Below are 17,370 nucleotides of genomic sequence, written 5' to 3'. Positions count from 1 at the left end.
TAAACGATTTATCAATAATTGACCCTTCACGAGCAGGAGTGCAAGAGAGCAGATTCGGATTCTTAGCCGGCTATCTGATGATCGGAGTTTAATCAACTAGATGGGTTGTTTCTCGGTGCTTGCAGACCTTGGGAGTTGCCCAGTCGAAGTGATACATATCTGGGACCAGGGGTCTCCAGTGGATCAGCCTGACAAGTCGAAGCGCTGTATGTCACAGACTTCCATCACTAACAACTATGGAGAAGATCCTGAGACACCGCGGTTGCGCCGTGAGGCCGGATTCTGGTCTACGTGCTTGCCGCCAGATTACGAGATTCAGTTGGGGGTTCTGTATCTGAGCGTCATCTTTTATTAGTGAGCCTTACTGATCTATTTACATCAAGATTAGCAACAGGAGAATGCTTGTTCCACTTTCCGGAATCGGCAGTGGCATCGTGTAACGGACGACGCTCCGTGTGTGAAAGACGGGAACAACACCGACACCCCAATGTCTTGATAATCAGGTTGTACATCCCTAGACTTAGTGGGCCTTGGTGTGTCCCTCCTTGTTGGGGGAGCGGCAGAGTAGGTACATAGAATTGCACTGGGCTACCTTAGGCGGCTCGCTGGTTAGCTTAGGTAGGGAATCCAGGGACCGCCACCGCCGCCGAAGCCAGGACGGACAGGACTCGGTGAGGGATCGATGCCCGGGGGTGCCGGAGAAGCTGACCAAGAAGTCGGATTGTTTAGTTGGAGAAGCATCATGCTTCGTCATGCTCACTGCACATAACTGTGTAATGGACAAGTCTGGGTGTCCTATCAACGATTGCCATTGTGTTGATGCGGGCCTGGTCATGAATCACAAAATTACATGAGAGGGGAGGAAAGAGCTGATACTTAAGAATATTGGTAACGTATTGCTGAGACAAATAGACACAAGAGGGATTGCTGGGTTGAAGTGTGTGGAAACACCATACGTACCTACGTCAAGTCCGCGACAGATCCTGTCAGACATTGGGTTGCGTAGCATGGCCTCGAAAGCACGGAAACGATTCGACCGCTTGCGCCTGAAGCAATTGGCCCGGGAGAGAAGAATTGATGGATTCAGTGTCAGTTTAAAAAGGACCCCATAAGTATAGATAGGTAGGCAAAATTTAGGCAAAATAGAAGTGAAATGGTAATTTGTGATGAGTCCGGAGATAGAATCGCCGCTGGGTACATCTGTGCTATGCTACCTACTAACTTACCTTACCTTACCTGACCTGACCTAGGTACCTGTGCGTCTGCATGATGCCCTCGCGAGGACGCCGCGTAATAGTACACATTCATGACTGTAACCAACTCAAAGTTTCCTCACCATGGCTTCCTGAGTCCTCATCACCGGATCCAGGCAAGACTTTGTTATGTAGGTAGGTAGGTAGGTGAGTACCTTAGCTCCACGTCAAGTACCTAACTCAGTGGACGGACCTAGTTACACTCTCTTATCCACCCACTCTCTTTTAGGGACTTTCACTTCTGGAATTTAGGGACCCGACTGCATCATAGCCCCGTCGCTCACGCAGGGATCCCACCTATCGATGAAGGTGGATGGATTTGGATTGTTACCTTAGCTCCCTCAGCTGCTGTGCTCAGGTCTGCGGCGGGCATTGGACGCTCCCGTCGTCATAAAACCTTCCTGGCCAGGCCCCAAAACCTCGTCACCTTTTCCGTTTCCACTCCCATCTTCCAGATCTCTCTCATACTTCATCCACTCTCTCCTTTGCCTTGTACAGCTTGTCCTCATCCCCTTCTGTGTTGTATCTCGTTCCCCAGTCCATACTTGAACCTCAACAATGGATCCGTAGGTGCTCCCCTCAACCATCAACTTCCAAAAACCCCCACCATGGCTTTGCGCTCTAGTTGCGAGCTATCATGCTCGCGCTGAGCGTTTTGCGATACGATCGCGTCTCCTCACGCCTCAATGTTTGAACACCACAAGTGCAAATAACTTCTTTACTAATACAGTTTCTCTTCTAGATGCATGGAGCTCAAGCAGAACACGACAATCGTCGTGCTCGGCGCTTCTGGTGATCTGGCGAAAAAGAAGACGGTGGGGAGCTCCCCCAACTGCCCCTCACATACTAATGTGCTTGTGCTAACATGTTTGATGTTGCTGCATGATAGTACCCTGCGCTTTTCGGTCTTGTAAGCGACCAGTCCATTCGAAAGAGCGCTATTCTCTCGACTAACATGTCCTCAGTATCGAAACCAGTTCCTGCCCAAGGATGTCAAGATTGTTGGATATGCCCGCACTAAGATGGATCACGATGAATACATTCGACGCATCAAGTCATACATAAAGACACCCACAAAGGAGATTGAGCAGCAACTCGAGGAGTTCGCCGGGCTTTGCACCTACGTCTCGGGTCAGTACGACAAGGATGAGTCCTTCCAGGGTTTGGAGCAACACCTCCAGGAGGTTGAGCAGGGCCGCCCCGAGAACCACCGTCTTTTCTACATGGCGCTGCCTCCCAGTGTCTTCACCATTGTTTCACAGCACCTGAAGAAGATTTGCTACCCCAAGAACGGTGTCGCGCGTGTGATTGTGAGTGGAAATACCCTCATCATGGGTCAAGGTTGGCTAACCATCCATGCAGGTCGAGAAGCCCTTCGGCAAGGACCTTGCTAGCTCCCGAGAGCTTCAAAAGTCACTCGAGCCTGACTGGAACGAGCAGGAGCTGTTCCGAATTGACCACTACCTTGGTAAGGAGATGGTCAAGAACATTCTGATTCTCAGATTTGGCAACTCATTCCTCGGCGCCACATGGAACCGACACCACATCGACAATGTCCAGATCACCTTCAAAGAGCCCTTTGGTACCGAGGGTCGCGGTGGCTACTTTGACGAGTTCGGTATTGTTCGCGATGTCATGCAGAACCATCTCCTCCAGGTCCTTACTCTCTTGGCTATGGAGAGGCCCATCTCTTTCAACGCCGAGGATATCCGTGATGAAAAGGTTCGCGTTCTCCGTGCCATTCCAGCCATTGAGCCCAAGAACGTCATCATTGGCCAGTACGGCAAGTCTCTTGACGGTAGTAAGCCCGCCTACCGTGAGGACGACACTGTCCCCAAGGACTCGAGATGCCCTACTTTCTGTGCACTCGTTGCTTACATCAAGAACGAGCGCTGGGATGGCGTGCCTTTCATTATGAAGGCCGGAAAGGCTCTCAATGAGCAGAAGACCGAGATTCGAATCCAGTTCAAGGACGTCACATCGGGTATCTTTAAGGACATTCCCCGAAACGAGCTTGTTATGCGCATTCAGCCCAATGAGAGTGTCTATATCAAGATGAACTCTAAGCTGCCTGGTCTCAGCATGCAAACTGTTGTTACCGAGCTGGATCTCACCTACCGACGACGATTCTCCGACCTCAAAATCCCCGAGGCATACGAGTCGCTTGTCCTTGACTGCCTGAAGGGTGACCAGTCCAACTTTGTCCGTGACGACGAGCTCGACGCCAGCTGGCGCATCTTCACCCCTCTCCTCCACTATCTTGATGACAACAAGGAGATTATTCCCATGGAGTACCCTTACGGTATGTTTCTGATGCGAGGCATGCTGAGTTTTACTTACATTGTTAATAGGTTCTCGTGGCCCTGCTGTTCTGGACGACTTCACCTCCTCTTACGGTTACAAGTTCAGCGACGCTGCTGGTTACCAATGGCCAACAACCAATGCTGCTGCTCCTAACAAGTTGTAAGTTTGATAACTTGCATCCTGTAGGCTAGCCTGGGTGCGACGAAATACAGAAGCGGTTTGCTAATCCTTGTAGCTAATCACGCCTCCCCGACAATGACAGAGTCACGACCGATTTCGGACTATGATATCCAAGCCTGGCGAGGCAACAAAACACCAACCAATGATTTACTCTATATAAAAAAAACGATGGAAACTGTTGTCGTAACTTTTGCGACATAATGATGGGCATTTGCTTCTGGGAACTTTTTAGATGCGTTCACATTGGGGGATTGGCTCATGGCTTACGAATCGCTCAATCAAATGAAAATTTCTATTTCAACCTTGAATTGATGATTCCCAGTTTGGATAGGAATGACTTCGTAGTCATGATACAAGGCTCTTTATGTCCTACCTTACCAATACTTCAATAGGCTGTGGGTCTGGGCCGTCGACGCCACATATGTTCAGAGATCAAAGGTTTGAAAGACACGGGAGGCTTGCATAAAGACATCATAGATATTACGGAGGCATCAATGCCGATGTATGTCTCCTACATTTTTTTTCTCAAGATAAGAAAAAACACAGTGTAGGTGCTAAGTAAACCAAGCACGCAATAAATTTACCCTGCTACTGAACCGCTCTTTACTCTTTATTTTAACTGATAATGGTGAGTCTAATGAATTCATGCATAACAAATTATGCAACAGTTGCTTTTGCCCCCCAGAGTCTTTGTGCTGACTTGTACCTGGCCTATCACATGACTAGGCGTGTCAAGCGCTCGGCCAAATGAAGCAACAAGCAAGACTCCTCCAAAAGTGAACAAACGATTCACCCGACGAAACGACACCTCGTACACAGACGATCCTTCACGAAAAAATTAGAATTTAGGGCGCCAAACTATATAACCTTATGTATGATTCGTGCGCGCACCTTTCCACATGACCTGGCAGGTCTTCATTCGTTACCCCAGCGCATCTGAAGACTTCTCGCCATCAACCTCGCCCTGATATCAACAACTACAACCAACCACCTACTCCTCCAGGATGAGCGATCCTGCCGGCGAAATAGTCCACATCACTCAGGGCTACATACCACTCTCCAAGGTTCTTACGCGACTCGCGCAATCGACTCACAATGCGCTCCAAGATCAGATTGCCGCACTGGCAAAGATGCCTTTGCCTACTGCCGCCATGAATGGAAACTCGACGGTACCAAACAGCGACGTCGAAGACGGATCTGGCGAAAATACTGCCAAGAAGACATCGATACTGAACTTTGCCATGAGGGAGCATCGAAAATGGGTTAAAGCGCTTGTGATTACAGAATGGAGTCGAAAGGCCGACATGGTTAGCAAGCTTATCGACCTGAGATTTCACCTCCAAGGGCAAGAGGTCTTGTTCTCTGGAGCACTGGATGTTATGGGTCACGTCAAAAGGGACCTAACGTTTGCGAGAATGCCAAGTCCTGATCTGAAAACAGCCCTCCAGGTACTGTCGACTGGAGAGGCCGCTTGGATGCCTGATGTAGGTTTTGCGCATCGCGAGACAACGGCGATCAAGCTGACTTTGCTACTAGCTCTCCTATATCGAGCCACCCCCCCTAACACGACAGGAACAAATTCAATGGATCAGCGATCTCGATACTCAGCTATCATTGCGACTTAACCTCGAAGATTTCGACAAGATCCCATATCACTTCAGAAACTACGAAATCGATTCCGGCCGAGTAACATTTAAAGTGGCGGGAGAATTCGAGGTTGATCTCACGATCGCAGACGAAGATTTCGAAAAACAGTTTTGGTTCATCGACTTCCGGTTCGCTTTTGAGCCAGCAGCATCCTCGATTCCTGACGGCCTAAAGAATTACCTTGAGGGGCAGGTAAACGATATCCTCAGCAAAGACGGACTACTAGGCTGTTATCAATTCCTACACGAACTGGTCCTTACACATAAGCTCAACGAGCTCAAGAGACAAGCAAGTCAACTTAGCAGAGGTTCATGGACGGGAACCCTCAAGGTCGAGCCACTCAATCGAGCGCTGGCAATTCAATATTGGACTTCGCGGACACAGCTTGGTAGTCCGAAGAGTTGGATATTAATCGCCGTCAATAGCGGCCGGAAGCCAAATGGCCAACCTGGTCCCAAGTCGTCAAGTCACTTGATGGCGAAATGGTATCGAGACAACAAGGAGGTGAAGGACACGAACATCTCTTTCGATGCCGACAATCTATCAGCCGAAACCCTTCTGAAGACGGTTATTGGCCGTCATGTTGAATTTCTTTTGGGCAGTATACACAGCAGATTGCAGGCCTTCCCTCGCTTCCAAAATCGAGATGCTGCTATGATTTTGAACATCTCCCACGATGATCCCGCGACTTCATTTTTAAGTATGCAGGTCGGTTACAAAGATAGCGCATCCTTGCTTGTGGAGCCAACAACTGGTGTTTTCGCTGTCAAGCCTCATTCAAAGTTCACTATTCAACATGAGCATTTATTAAATAACGGAAAGAATCCGGCGGATGACGGCGCAGCTTGCTTGGAGAATGTGAGATGTGGAGTCATGGAGGATGAGCTTATTCGCCGCGGAAGCACGACAGGCTGGACTACCAAGAAGAGTCCTATGAGCAAGGATGAGTTGAGATCTTTAACCAATACCCGCGAATGGACCAAGACGATTTGGCTTCAGAGAACTGGCTGGGACCCAAACTGGTTCATCATGGTCCTGCTGAGTCCGAGCGGGGATGCGTGGTGGCTTGTTGATGTGTAAGTTGGGAATAAAGTACCAATAGCTGTGTTTGCAATGCACTAACCATGTTTAATAGCAGCCGAAATGCGAATGGACAGTCCAATCGCTTGTCATCGAAGCTTCCTCTCAATAAGGGCTATCCTCATCTTGAAGATGAGTTCTGGAACAACCTAACCTTGTTCGCGACTGGCATGATTGCTCAGGCAGTGGACCAACACGAGCTTTATCGGCACAACATCAAGTTCCTACTGCAAGACACAAGAAACTGGTCTCTTCCCCAGCAGGTCCGACTGCCAACCCTCGAAATCTCTCTCTCAGACATCTTCCCATCCATGGTCTTTAACATGGCGGAGAAGGATAATGCAAAGGCTGCAGATGAGACCAACGCTGTTTCAGAGACCTCCAGGCTTGGACCAGTTGCGCCAACTGCTTCCACATCGGGCATTTCAACCAGGCAACCATGGGCGCATGATATTGTCTCAATCAGGTTTAAAGGTATTGAGCCTGTCGACAAAGAAGCCTCTGGTGCAGGTGGCCCCATCTCAGATGTTTCTTTCATGTGCGTTTCCGATGCTATCATCAAGGTCCGCAAACCCGCCAAGTTCGCCATGCTCAAGGGCCACATGGTTGGTCGCGATGTCTCTTGGAAAGCACGTACGGGCGAATTTTGCTTACGAATGCGTTCAAATATCGGACGATCTATCTTGGAGAACCTGAAGGCTCGGGTCAAAGCCGTGGATCGGTTTGTCAGCTTCTTTGAATCATTGGATAAGGCGAGGGGCTTTATCAAGGCCGAGTCAGTGAATTTGAAGGAGGTGACTTTCTCTTATGGACCTCCAGCATCACAGGCGGTCGAGAACGCCGAAGCCTCGCGTCTCTGGAGAGTGGCACTAGATCTCTCCAACAATGATATTGACATCCAGGTGCAGGAGACTAATCCTCATCTTCCAGTCACTGATTTGATGCAAAAGCTTGTCAATGGTGCTAATGGTATTGGGGCTCTTATGGACTGGCTCCCCGTGTCCCTACCAACCATGGAAGCTTTCAAGAAGATCAGGGAGGCATGGTCCGATATCGAAGCCCGTCGTGAGGGACGGTTCAAGTTTGTAATGAACTCAACGGATGAGATGTCATTTGAATATCTCCTTGCCGGGACTGGCCCTGGAAACCAACAAGTACAGCGCAGCATCACATTCCTCGGCCAGATCAAGCAGCGTCGAGGTGAGCCATGGTGGCATATCGAGCGGCAGATCCTCTCTAGCGGCTGGCCTTCTTCAAACGATGAATTTTCTGCCGCACTCAAGCCTGTTTGGGATGGGAAGGGCAATGACTGGCGCGGTCTTGTCACTGGAGCAGCAGGCCGACCAGAGAATGGCATCATCGACCTTCTTCTAGCCATCGACGAAGCTATCCGGCCACTGGCTGGCTCGACTTTCCAGAACAACTCAGAGGTGGTCATCTTGGAGTAAAACAAACATACTGCACATATTACGACGAGCTTAATTTCCATCAACCATGGTGTTGGAGGGGCTACTTTTTTATTACCATCATTAGACGAGCGGCGAAATGGAGGGTTTAAACAAAGCGGATGAGTGTTTTTGCGATAGCTTAATGATACCTCTATATGAACACGGAATACCATTATATTGATTATGGGTCAGGCCAACACAACCGCGAGTTGGGTAGATAATGTTGTAAATGATTTGACGTGCTATTGCATCTCGCTGCTAGAAGTAACCTATATCTTTCTATTGCCCCTGTAATAATACAGCTTTTTGTCCCAATATGCATTCACCTTTCCGTTCTAAAACACCTGTGCGCTTGTCCCATCACCAAAGTGTATGCATGCATTATTCCCCGCTACTTAAAATGCCTAACAGGGATCTGTGAAGTCGCAACGACAGCAAATTGCTGAATGTCGTTGAGATACTCCAAGCCCGTAGCTTCAAGGCCCCCCTTCGCCGCCGTGGCAGCATCATAGCCGGCGCGCAGGCTGGCAACAGCACCAATGCGAGTGAAGGAACCACCAGCGACAGCAAGACGCCCGCCAAAGTTCTGTGTTAACTCGGTGTGCGCAGCCCTCAGGCGATCCTGGTGGCCAACGTAGTGCTGAGGGATGCACTCTCTAGCAAAATTGGCTGTGGCATAAGCCGGAGCATCGCGCGGGATGCCGAGATGACGCTCGAGCAGATTGCGAGCTTGGATAATGGCCTCTTCCTCAGTAGGGGGGGTGACATCAGGACGATCGTAGTAGTGGCCGCCCATGAGGACGAAGAGCTTGGTACCAGCAGGCTCATCCTTGGAGCGAGTCTGAACGTCAGAATCAAAAAAGACACCGAGAGCGTGCTCAGGGTTAAGCTCAGGGGCTACGGAGTTGGGGATGAGATAGCCGAAACCGGGAGGCTTCAGATTTTCTTGAGGGAACCAGATGTTGACAGTCATGACAGAGACGGAGTGTGCTGTTGAGAGCGAAGGGAGTTTGTCTCCTGCAAGACGGGCAATATCTTGTGCAGATAGGGTTGAGATGACCTTATCGTATACCTCGGAGTTGTGCTTGGACTTGTTCTTGGCGTTGGAACTGGTAACCTGACACATGCTGTTAGGACCGTCGGCCAGGCTATAAGGGGAAGATATCTTACATGAACTTGCTGGTTAGCTTTATTGTAAACTACATCCTGCACGGCCTCGCCGGTGTTTATAGTGACATTGGGTTGCTCCCGTAGGGCAGCAGATAGAGCTTGCGGCAGCGACTCCATGCCCTTGTCACCAAAGTCTACCAGCGCACTCCTTGGCTCCAGTGCCATCTTCTGAATCTGCTTGTCCTGGCCTAGGGTCTCGAGGAGAGTCTGCTCAGCCACAGGCATAGGGCGCGCCGACAGGCCGGGGTTTGGCAGGTACCAGCCCCAATACACGCGATCCAAAACACAGCGAGCGCTCAGCTTGTGGATATCACCGCCATAAATACCATGCATCATGGCTGAAGCCAAGTTACCTATGCCCTTTCTACTGTTGCTCACGGCGTAGAGCCATTCAGATACCGAGTAGTCCTTGGAAGGGAGAGTTCTCTTTCGCAAAGAGTTGATACCCAGTGCAAGACTGGCACCGATGATCTCAAGGTAGAGCGGCTCACGGAACATATCAAAGATACTAGCATTGGGGGGCGTGGGAACGAGATGGTCTGGGTAGTAGATATATCGTGGCTGTTGACTAGGGGAGTTGACAACAAGTCCAAGATCGAGAGCCTAGAGTGCGGCATGTTAATGGGGCGCTCTTTTGGTGCTGCAGCAAATGTTCTCACCAAATCGTAGAGAACAAGGTCATCGAAGCGAAAGGTGTTACCAGCTAGAGAAGACAACGACCGAGCACCGCGCTCAAAGGATACGGTGCCGCTCTTCCCCTCGATATCGACCGGTACTCTGTCTGTCTTGATCCATCCTCCCAGTCTATCACTCGATTCGTATAATGTAATCTTGGCCGTCGAGGGGAGTTTCTTTGCGAGGTAGTATGCCGCCGTGAGACCCGTCAATCCACCTCCCAAGACTGCGATATTTGCGTCCTTCGCCTGCGACACAAATGTCCGTCCATTGTTGAAGGACTGCGTGTAATTACACGCGACAATGGGTCGTCGCCGAGTCAATGCCGAGCTTGTGCTGAGGCTGCGGATGCCATCAAGACGTCGGAGGGGCAGTTGGATGTGAGATGTCGCTGGTAAGCTCAGGAGAGCTACAGCCGTAGATTCTGCTCGACGGCGACTCATTGTTAGAGCTCAATTGACCATGGCCGAGGTGCTGAGTATGTAAGAGAGTATGTTACGAGAAAGAGAGAGGAAGATCGAAAGATGGTGGAGTGTTGAACCAAGGGTTCCCGCGCCATGAGCCGGCATTCTTCCGTGTGCGTCATCAACACCGCGGAGAAAGGACTACCTACCTACTACCAATATCATACATACTAAGGTACGAGGCAGGTCAAGGTTAATTCTAGATGTTTGAATTTATAAGCAAAGTCTTCTTTGGCGAATCATGAGATTACAACATCACACACACAAATGGTTGGGAACAATCATTGTACTAGCCATGAAACCCGTCATTTTCATTCTCCCCATCGCGCATGCATACCGCTTTGAAGCATCATGATGCGCAATCTACCGGCCTTTTTTGCTTCTTGGCCTCTCTATGTATATGATACTAAACAAGATGGCATGGGCTGCTTCAAAACACAACCAAGAATTACCAAACCCCCAAACGCCCTTCCATGCTCTGCCACATCGGCCACAGACATTACAAAGCAACCGTAAAAGTACATGTCCTTCGTTCACAGCTTTTCTGTTCATCAAGGCCGCATATTTGCCGTCCCTCGGCTTCTAGGGACTTTGGCCATGGGTATCGTGATCTCTTTTCGATCAATCTATCTCCCCGTTCCTCCTCTCATTCTCATTTAACCAATCACATCAGTCTCCTGCTTAACCTCTCTCTCCTCCCCCTTGATGAGCTCTTCGGGAGCTTGGTCGTCCACAAACTTTCTCTCACTTGGGTGCTCCGTACCTTCGCCAGCGGTCCAGACCTTGTCTTTAAAGCCACCTTGTTGGCCTTCCTCGTGCGCGAAAGCGCAGGTCGGGTTGAGGCAAGGGTTGAACCTGCACTTGGTCTTGACGTGAGTGAATTTGCAGTCGGCATTTGTGCAGCCAGCGCCGTTTCGACAGAGAGGCATTGATGGGTGCTTGAAAGGGCACTGAGGATTTTGGCAGTTGGGGAAGAACTTGCAGTCTAGTTCGCTCTGGTGGGCCAGACGGGCCGCTGGTGAAGGATGCCGCGCGACGCATTTGAAGTTCTTGCACGCAGCTCCGAAACTGCAGTTATCGTTTACGTCGACCGATGCTCCCTTGGGGGCGGCGGGTGACTGGTGAGCAAACTTGCAGTCTTTATTGGTACATCTCAAGTTGTACTTGCAAACCGTGTCCTCCGGGTTCAGTTGCTCGCGTTTCTCGCCGGACATGTCGACATCCTCGCCCTCGCCCTCACCCTCGAAACCAGCATTCTTTCCGCTCTGTCGGTCGTTGAAACCCTTACGGTAGTTACCTCTGCCGGGGTGTTGCGTACGGTCGAATAGAGATTTTCCTCCACGGCGTTGCTGTCCATATGGAGCCTGGAATCCTCCACCACTCATCATCTGTTGCATTTGAAGCATCATCTGACTTTGTTGTTCCAGAATAGCGGCGAACTCGGCTGGGTTGGGTTGGCCACCTTGCATCATCCACTGCGCCTGAGGACCACCAGCAGCCATGTTAGCGAGACCAGCCTGAAGGTTAGCGGTGCGGTTGTTGTGTCGTCCAATTCCACCTCGGCCTGTTCTGGGCCCATTTGGCGGTGTACGGCCATGAGTGTTGATACGTTCGCTTCCTGTTTGGCCCCTAACACGGTGAAGTGCAGAATCGCCAGCTCGGTCCATGGCTTTGTTCATCTGTCCGAACATGCGCTTATCACGTCCCCCGCGCTGGTTACCGTTGCGCATTGAGCGTGGGCCGGTAGGTCTAGTAGAAGTCAGTGATTTGGTGATACAGGGTAATATGATTGGGTTGGCATACGCATTCAATTCTGACACATCACCAGCATTCATGTCTGTATCCAAATCGCCTTCTGTTGTCGTGTCTTGACTTGTGACAGGCGCTGCGTTGCCCCCGGCGTTGAACTGAGCATTTAGAGCATCGATCTGTTCAAAGAGCCACTGAGAGAAGTTGCGAGTGCTGGGGTCGTCCGAGCCAAGACCAAGTAGATCTCCCGAGAGTTCGGCGGCGATCTCGTCCTGAGACTTTCCGTTCACAAGCATGAGTATAATATACTCTGCTAGGGCGGAGTCATCAGCACCGCCAGTTCCCCATCCAACTTCGACGAGTTTGGGCTGGATGGCGGCATTGAGAGCCTCGGCCAGGGGCGTGTTGAGGCTGACTTCGACGGGCATGATGAATGGGTGCGCAGTCGTAGTCGGGGGGATGGGTAGTTTATGCGGTGAGATTGAGGTGGTTTTTGGTGGCGGAAGAATTCGCCGTGAAGTTGGATCGGAGGCGAAGCTTTGAGTCAGGGACGCGTCTTTTGGAATAGGTAGGTAGAGTAAAAATAAATCGCGTCGCGTGAGCTAGTTCCTGGTCGCAATGTAGCAAAGAGCGCAGACGTCGAGTCGCTAGATGTGTGGTGATCTGGTGATGTTGCGACGTCGTACGAAACAGCAATGGAGCGAGGTTTTGGTTGATTCAAGATAGAGATGAAGTTGGCAAAGGTCTGCTTAAGGGACGCAGAAGTCGTCAAGAATGGGTCCGGGCCAGTTGAGTCACGTGACGGGGTCGATCAGTCATTGTTCCGTGGTTCATGGAGGTGCGACTTTGTTCTCTTTGTAATAAAGTTAGCACAACTGACAGTCTTGCAGTTGTCCATTCACTGGCGTGCTGTCGCAGTGAACAGTGCTACTGTTTAGACTGCTATTTATTGCTAAGCAAGCAAAGAGGCTCTTTCATTCGCGACAAAAAAAAAGATGATACACTATCACGGACCAGAAGCTTCGGTGACCAACGAATGAGAAGTACATGCGATTAGTCATGCCTTTGTGGCATTTACAATGGAACTCTCTTTATTGTAGTTATTTATTAACATCAGCTGTGGTTGTCTTTTGTACGGAAATGATGGTTGTTGTTCTGACGAAAGGATGTACTTCTTTCTTCACTCCTCCATTGAGTTGAAGCTATTTGTGGAATCATTATGAACACACGTCTTTGCTCAGCCATCTGAGAGTACTCCGTACATTACCTAGAAATGACGTTTGTTTCTTTGTACTACTTAGGCTTGTTTCCTCAGACCGAGAACATGCACCTACTAATCCAATGCCTTGGTTAAGGTATTTTGAGAGGCTTGGGGGACCAAAGGACGGTGCTGGCTAGCAGTGTACTGTAGATGTCAATGTCAATGTCAATGTTCATTACCACCCAAGGTTACATTTCTCCTCTTTCGAAGCTCCTCCATTGCTTTGTTACATGTAGTTTTTGTTGGATGTCTTGATTGATGTCAGGTGGTAGGTAAGGAGGTAGCTTTTGGAGCTTTCCCTGGGCGAGTATACCAGTCTAGGTAAGTAGGTACTAACCCAGCCTGCCAACCCCGAGAGTTAGTAGGTAAATTGGAGGGGTTGGCTGAGACAAGATGTCGCCACCCATATGTACCTTACCTACCACTCAATGAAAGAATTCGAAGCCAAGCCCGCCTAGATAATCGATCGGTATATACAATCGTTGTCAAGATATCGTCCGGTGCTATCAAGTATTGTTTTTAGTAGTTTTCTAATACTAAGGCAACTAACTACTTTATACGATAGCACACGAGTGAACTCGCAAGCTTACGGCATCGAGAGCCTCGTCCAACCAAGATGTATGTATGTAGGTATGTAGAGCATCAATCATGCTACGGGTCGTCAAAACCTGAGATTCTAGACCACAATCATCAATCTCTCTGCAGATGCAGTGTGAGCAGCTGATGTAACATGAAGCTTGAGCTGCAGCAAAGAACCAGCCTCGTCCCCTCTCTACGAATCAAGCTGCCATAGTTCCCCTGGTGCTGAGGGGCTGTACCACTTCCGCTACTTGCTGACTGGTTCCCTCTCATCTATCTCATCCTCGTCCTTTTCATTGCCGGGCGGTAAGTTAGTCTCTCAGTCTCAGCCCTGCTACTACTGTCGCAAATATAGCAGCTGGCTGACCATCGAGTCAATCATATGCGGGCATTATTATCTTACCACTGCAAGCCTCTCAAGTGCCGTGTCTTATATGGATGGCCCTAGATGACCACGGCAGCTTACTCTACTGACCGGAACTCGGCTGGGGGTTGCAACGCGTGTTGAAGATCCCACTTACCCAACCTTGCCTTTGACGTATTGAATCCTGAATACGGAGCCAACAAGCCATCCCTTCCTGTCTCTGACCGTTGGATACACCATCAATTAATTTACTGGCTTCTTCTTTTTTCTCTCTGGTGCAGCCAGCACAAAAAAAGCCCACAGCTACAAACAGCAACCGCTGGAAATCTCGGGTGGTAGTGTAACGTAACGTTGCGCGCACTTCAAGGTTGTCTGTCATACCTTACCTAGGTACCTTACCCTTCCTCACCTCTCCATCCTGCAGCTCCAGCTGTTGTATGTACCTACTGTAAAGGTCCTGGGCGGATAGCAACATCGAGCTATTGGTGCAGTTGCCTGCAGCTGTACTGTACATATATCGAAAACAAAGCTCGACGCCATCCCATCAAATCAAACCAGCCTCTGTCGGGAGATACATAAATAATTCAACCCCGCCCAGCCAGCCAGGCTAGGGATTCACCACTCACTCACTACCTAACTACTCCGTCCCTTTTTTACGACACGAGGCGGAGCTGGAGGATCATCGCCAGTCTTATTAAACGGGGCTTGGCGCTTAAAATCCTCCGTCCTATTCATATCCACCCAAAATCATACATCCCTTTCTTTATACAGTACATAAGCAATTATCCTCTCACCCAAAATCACATCTTTACTCTGTACCTCTCATTTCTCATTGTAATAAAATAAATATCGGCGATATGTGGTCCAAGGCCAAGGCTTTCCTGGCCATCGCCGCCTTCGCCCTCACTCCCGTCGACGCCATATGGCCAGTGCCCAAGAAGATCTCAACGGGAGACAAGGTGCTCTTCATCGATCAAAGCATCGATATCACCTACAATGGAGACTTTGTATGCTGGACACCCCCTGGTTCTGTTTTTGATTCCTGTAACCACTCCGCGCAACTTGATACTGAGACCTTGCTTGAAAAACAGATGCCCTACACTTATAACTACCAGCCTGATGCCGGCCCCAAGTTCAGCAGCAAGCAGATCGTTCAGGCCGGTGTCTCACGTGCTCTCCAGGCCATCTTCAACGATAACTTTGTGCCATGGAAGCTCCGTGAGCGCAACTCGGATTTTGAGCCGGATCTGCAAAAGAAGCAGTGGGTGAAGTCACTCAAGATTGTCCAAACCGAGGAGGATGACAAGAGCACTTTCAAGCCTCTTGCTGGCGAGGTTGATGAATCGTATTCACTCACACTTTCTGAAAAGGGTGAGGCTTCTATCAAGGCCAAGTCATCCACGGGTATCCTGCACGGACTCGAGACATTCTTGCAGCTCTTCTTCAAACACAGCTCCGGCACTTCATGGTACACGCCACACGCGCCCGTCACCATCCAGGATGCGCCCGAGTATCCCCATCGCGGTATTCTGCTTGACGTTGCCCGTAGTTTCTTCGAGGTTGAACACATTAAGCGCACCATCGATGCCATGTCCTGGAGCAAGCTGAATCGTCTTCACCTTCACATAACTGACTCGCAGTCTTGGCCGCTTGAAATTCCTGCTCTGCCCAAGCTGGCAGAGAAGGGAGCATATCGTAAAGGCCTCACCTACTCTCCCGAAGACCTGGCCGGAATTTACGAGTATGGTATCCACCGTGGAGTCGAGGTGATTATGGAAATTGACATGCCTGGCCACATTGGTGTGGTTGAGCTCGCGTACAAGGATCTCATTGTTGCGTATAACGAGAAGCCATATCAGTGGTGGTGTAAGGAACCACCCTGTGGTGCGTTCCGGATGAACAGTACTGACGTATATGACTTCCTCGACACCTTGTTCGAGGATCTCTTCCCTCGCATCTCCCCATACAGCGCATACTTCCACGCTGGTGGCGATGAGCTCAACCACAACGACTCCATGCTCGACCCGGGTGTGCGGTCCAACACGACTGAAGTCCTGGCACCTCTCTTGCAGAAGTTTGTCGATTACACTCACGGCAAGATTCGTGACGCTGGGTTGACCCCGTTTGTTTGGGAGGAGATGATTACTGAGTGGAACATGACACTCGGCAAGGATGTTGTGATTCAGTCGTGGCTCGGCAACGGCGCTGTCAAGGCCATGGCTGAGGCTGGTCACAAGGTCATTGACAGCGATTATAACTTCTGGGTGAGTAGTGATTCAGTGTTCTGGAAGACGTGATATATGCTGACTGATTACCGAAGTACCTGGATTGTGGTCGTGGACAATGGCTCAACTTTGATAATGGCGAAGCTTTCAAGACCTACTACCCTTTCAACGACTGGTGCGGTCCCACCAAGAGCTGGCGTCTCATCTACTCACACGACCCTCGTGCCGGTCTGTCTGAGGAGGCTGCCAAGCTTGTCCTTGGCGGTGAGGCGGCGGTATGGACAGAAACCATCGACAGCGTCAACCTTGACACCATCGTCTGGCCCCGCGCCGCTGTGATGGGCGAGGTTCTCTGGTCAGGCCGAACCGACGCCTCGGGCCAGAACAGATCGCAGTACGACGCTGCACCTCGACTGGCTGAGCTGCGCGAGCGCATGGTGGCTCGTGGTGTAAGTGCCTCGCCAATCCAAATGCCGTTCTGCACACAGGGCAATGCTACCGAGTGCGCACAATTTGAAGGATGAGGAAGCTGGCGATGTCATTCATGAATTTTCTTGTACATAGTTTGATGAAACAGCAATTAACAGAATCTTGTCGTGCCCTCTTACCAAGTAGTTCGCTTGAACCGAATCCCGAAACGGAGCCGGAAGGAATGCGGGGCCGAAGTCTCGGCACGGTGAGCGGAGCATGCCGGCTCCAAGAGAAGGTTTTGGGGCTTGAAGTTGAAGTTGAAGATGAAGTCGAAGCGAACGCGATTGTTACTCCGCATGATCCGCTCTTGATTTATCGGTTCACCGCGGGCACCGTATGGGTTGCATACTGACATCTCGAGGCATCTACTCCGTACGCTAATAAGGTCTTGATCGTCACTAGCCCCGTTAGACCTCGGCATGTGAAGAGAATCTGGGGATGAGTAGGGGAATAGATGATTGGCTAAGGAAATACAACCAATGGCCTGGAGTGTATGATGG

The 17,370-nt window shown here is 50.2% G+C and overlaps 5 protein-coding genes across 5 annotated transcripts; 3 read left to right on the top strand and 2 right to left on the bottom strand.

Annotated features, from left to right (window-relative positions):
• Positions 1 to 1,811: 1,811 nt before the first annotated feature.
• Positions 1,812 to 4,181, top strand: FSUBG_7777 (glucose-6-phosphate 1-dehydrogenase; the record flags this gene model as incomplete). Its single annotated transcript, XM_036686115.1, has 7 exons — positions 1,812 to 1,819; positions 1,996 to 2,068; positions 2,143 to 2,163; positions 2,219 to 2,563; positions 2,616 to 3,555; positions 3,605 to 3,716; positions 4,130 to 4,181. The coding sequence occupies 7 exons, from the start codon at positions 1,812 to 1,814 to the stop codon at positions 4,179 to 4,181; spliced, it is 1,551 nt and encodes a 516-aa protein (XP_036536699.1).
• A 560-nt stretch (positions 4,182 to 4,741) lies between these two features.
• Positions 4,742 to 7,912, top strand: FSUBG_7776 (mediator of RNA polymerase II transcription subunit 14; the record flags this gene model as incomplete). Its single annotated transcript, XM_036686114.1, has 3 exons — positions 4,742 to 5,221; positions 5,274 to 6,460; positions 6,520 to 7,912. 3 exons carry the CDS (start codon positions 4,742 to 4,744, stop codon positions 7,910 to 7,912), a joined length of 3,060 nt encoding a protein of 1,019 aa, XP_036536698.1.
• Positions 7,913 to 8,303: 391 nt separating this feature from the next.
• FSUBG_7775 (protoporphyrinogen oxidase) lies at positions 8,304 to 10,200 on the bottom strand (the record flags this gene model as incomplete). Its single annotated transcript, XM_036686113.1, has 3 exons — positions 8,304 to 9,029; positions 9,083 to 9,685; positions 9,742 to 10,200. The coding sequence occupies 3 exons, from the start codon at positions 10,198 to 10,200 to the stop codon at positions 8,304 to 8,306; spliced, it is 1,788 nt and encodes a 595-aa protein (XP_036536697.1).
• Positions 10,201 to 10,877: 677 nt separating this feature from the next.
• FSUBG_7774 (nuclear poly(A)-binding protein) lies at positions 10,878 to 12,398 on the bottom strand (the record flags this gene model as incomplete). Its single annotated transcript, XM_036686112.1, has 2 exons — positions 10,878 to 11,970; positions 12,025 to 12,398. 2 exons carry the CDS (start codon positions 12,396 to 12,398, stop codon positions 10,878 to 10,880), a joined length of 1,467 nt encoding a protein of 488 aa, XP_036536696.1.
• Positions 12,399 to 15,031: 2,633 nt separating this feature from the next.
• FSUBG_7773 (beta-n-acetylhexosaminidase) lies at positions 15,032 to 16,923 on the top strand (the record flags this gene model as incomplete). Its single annotated transcript, XM_036686111.1, has 2 exons — positions 15,032 to 16,438; positions 16,495 to 16,923. The coding sequence occupies 2 exons, from the start codon at positions 15,032 to 15,034 to the stop codon at positions 16,921 to 16,923; spliced, it is 1,836 nt and encodes a 611-aa protein (XP_036536695.1).
• Positions 16,924 to 17,370: the final 447 nt, after the last annotated feature.

Source organism: Fusarium subglutinans (genome assembly GCF_013396075.1).
Source record: "Fusarium subglutinans strain NRRL 66333 chromosome Unknown NRRL66333_c0000101, whole genome shotgun sequence".
Taxonomy (NCBI): Eukaryota; Fungi; Ascomycota; class Sordariomycetes; order Hypocreales; family Nectriaceae; genus Fusarium; species Fusarium subglutinans.
Note: the sequence above shows the minus strand (reverse complement) of the source record. Positions and strands in the feature narration are given on the sequence as shown.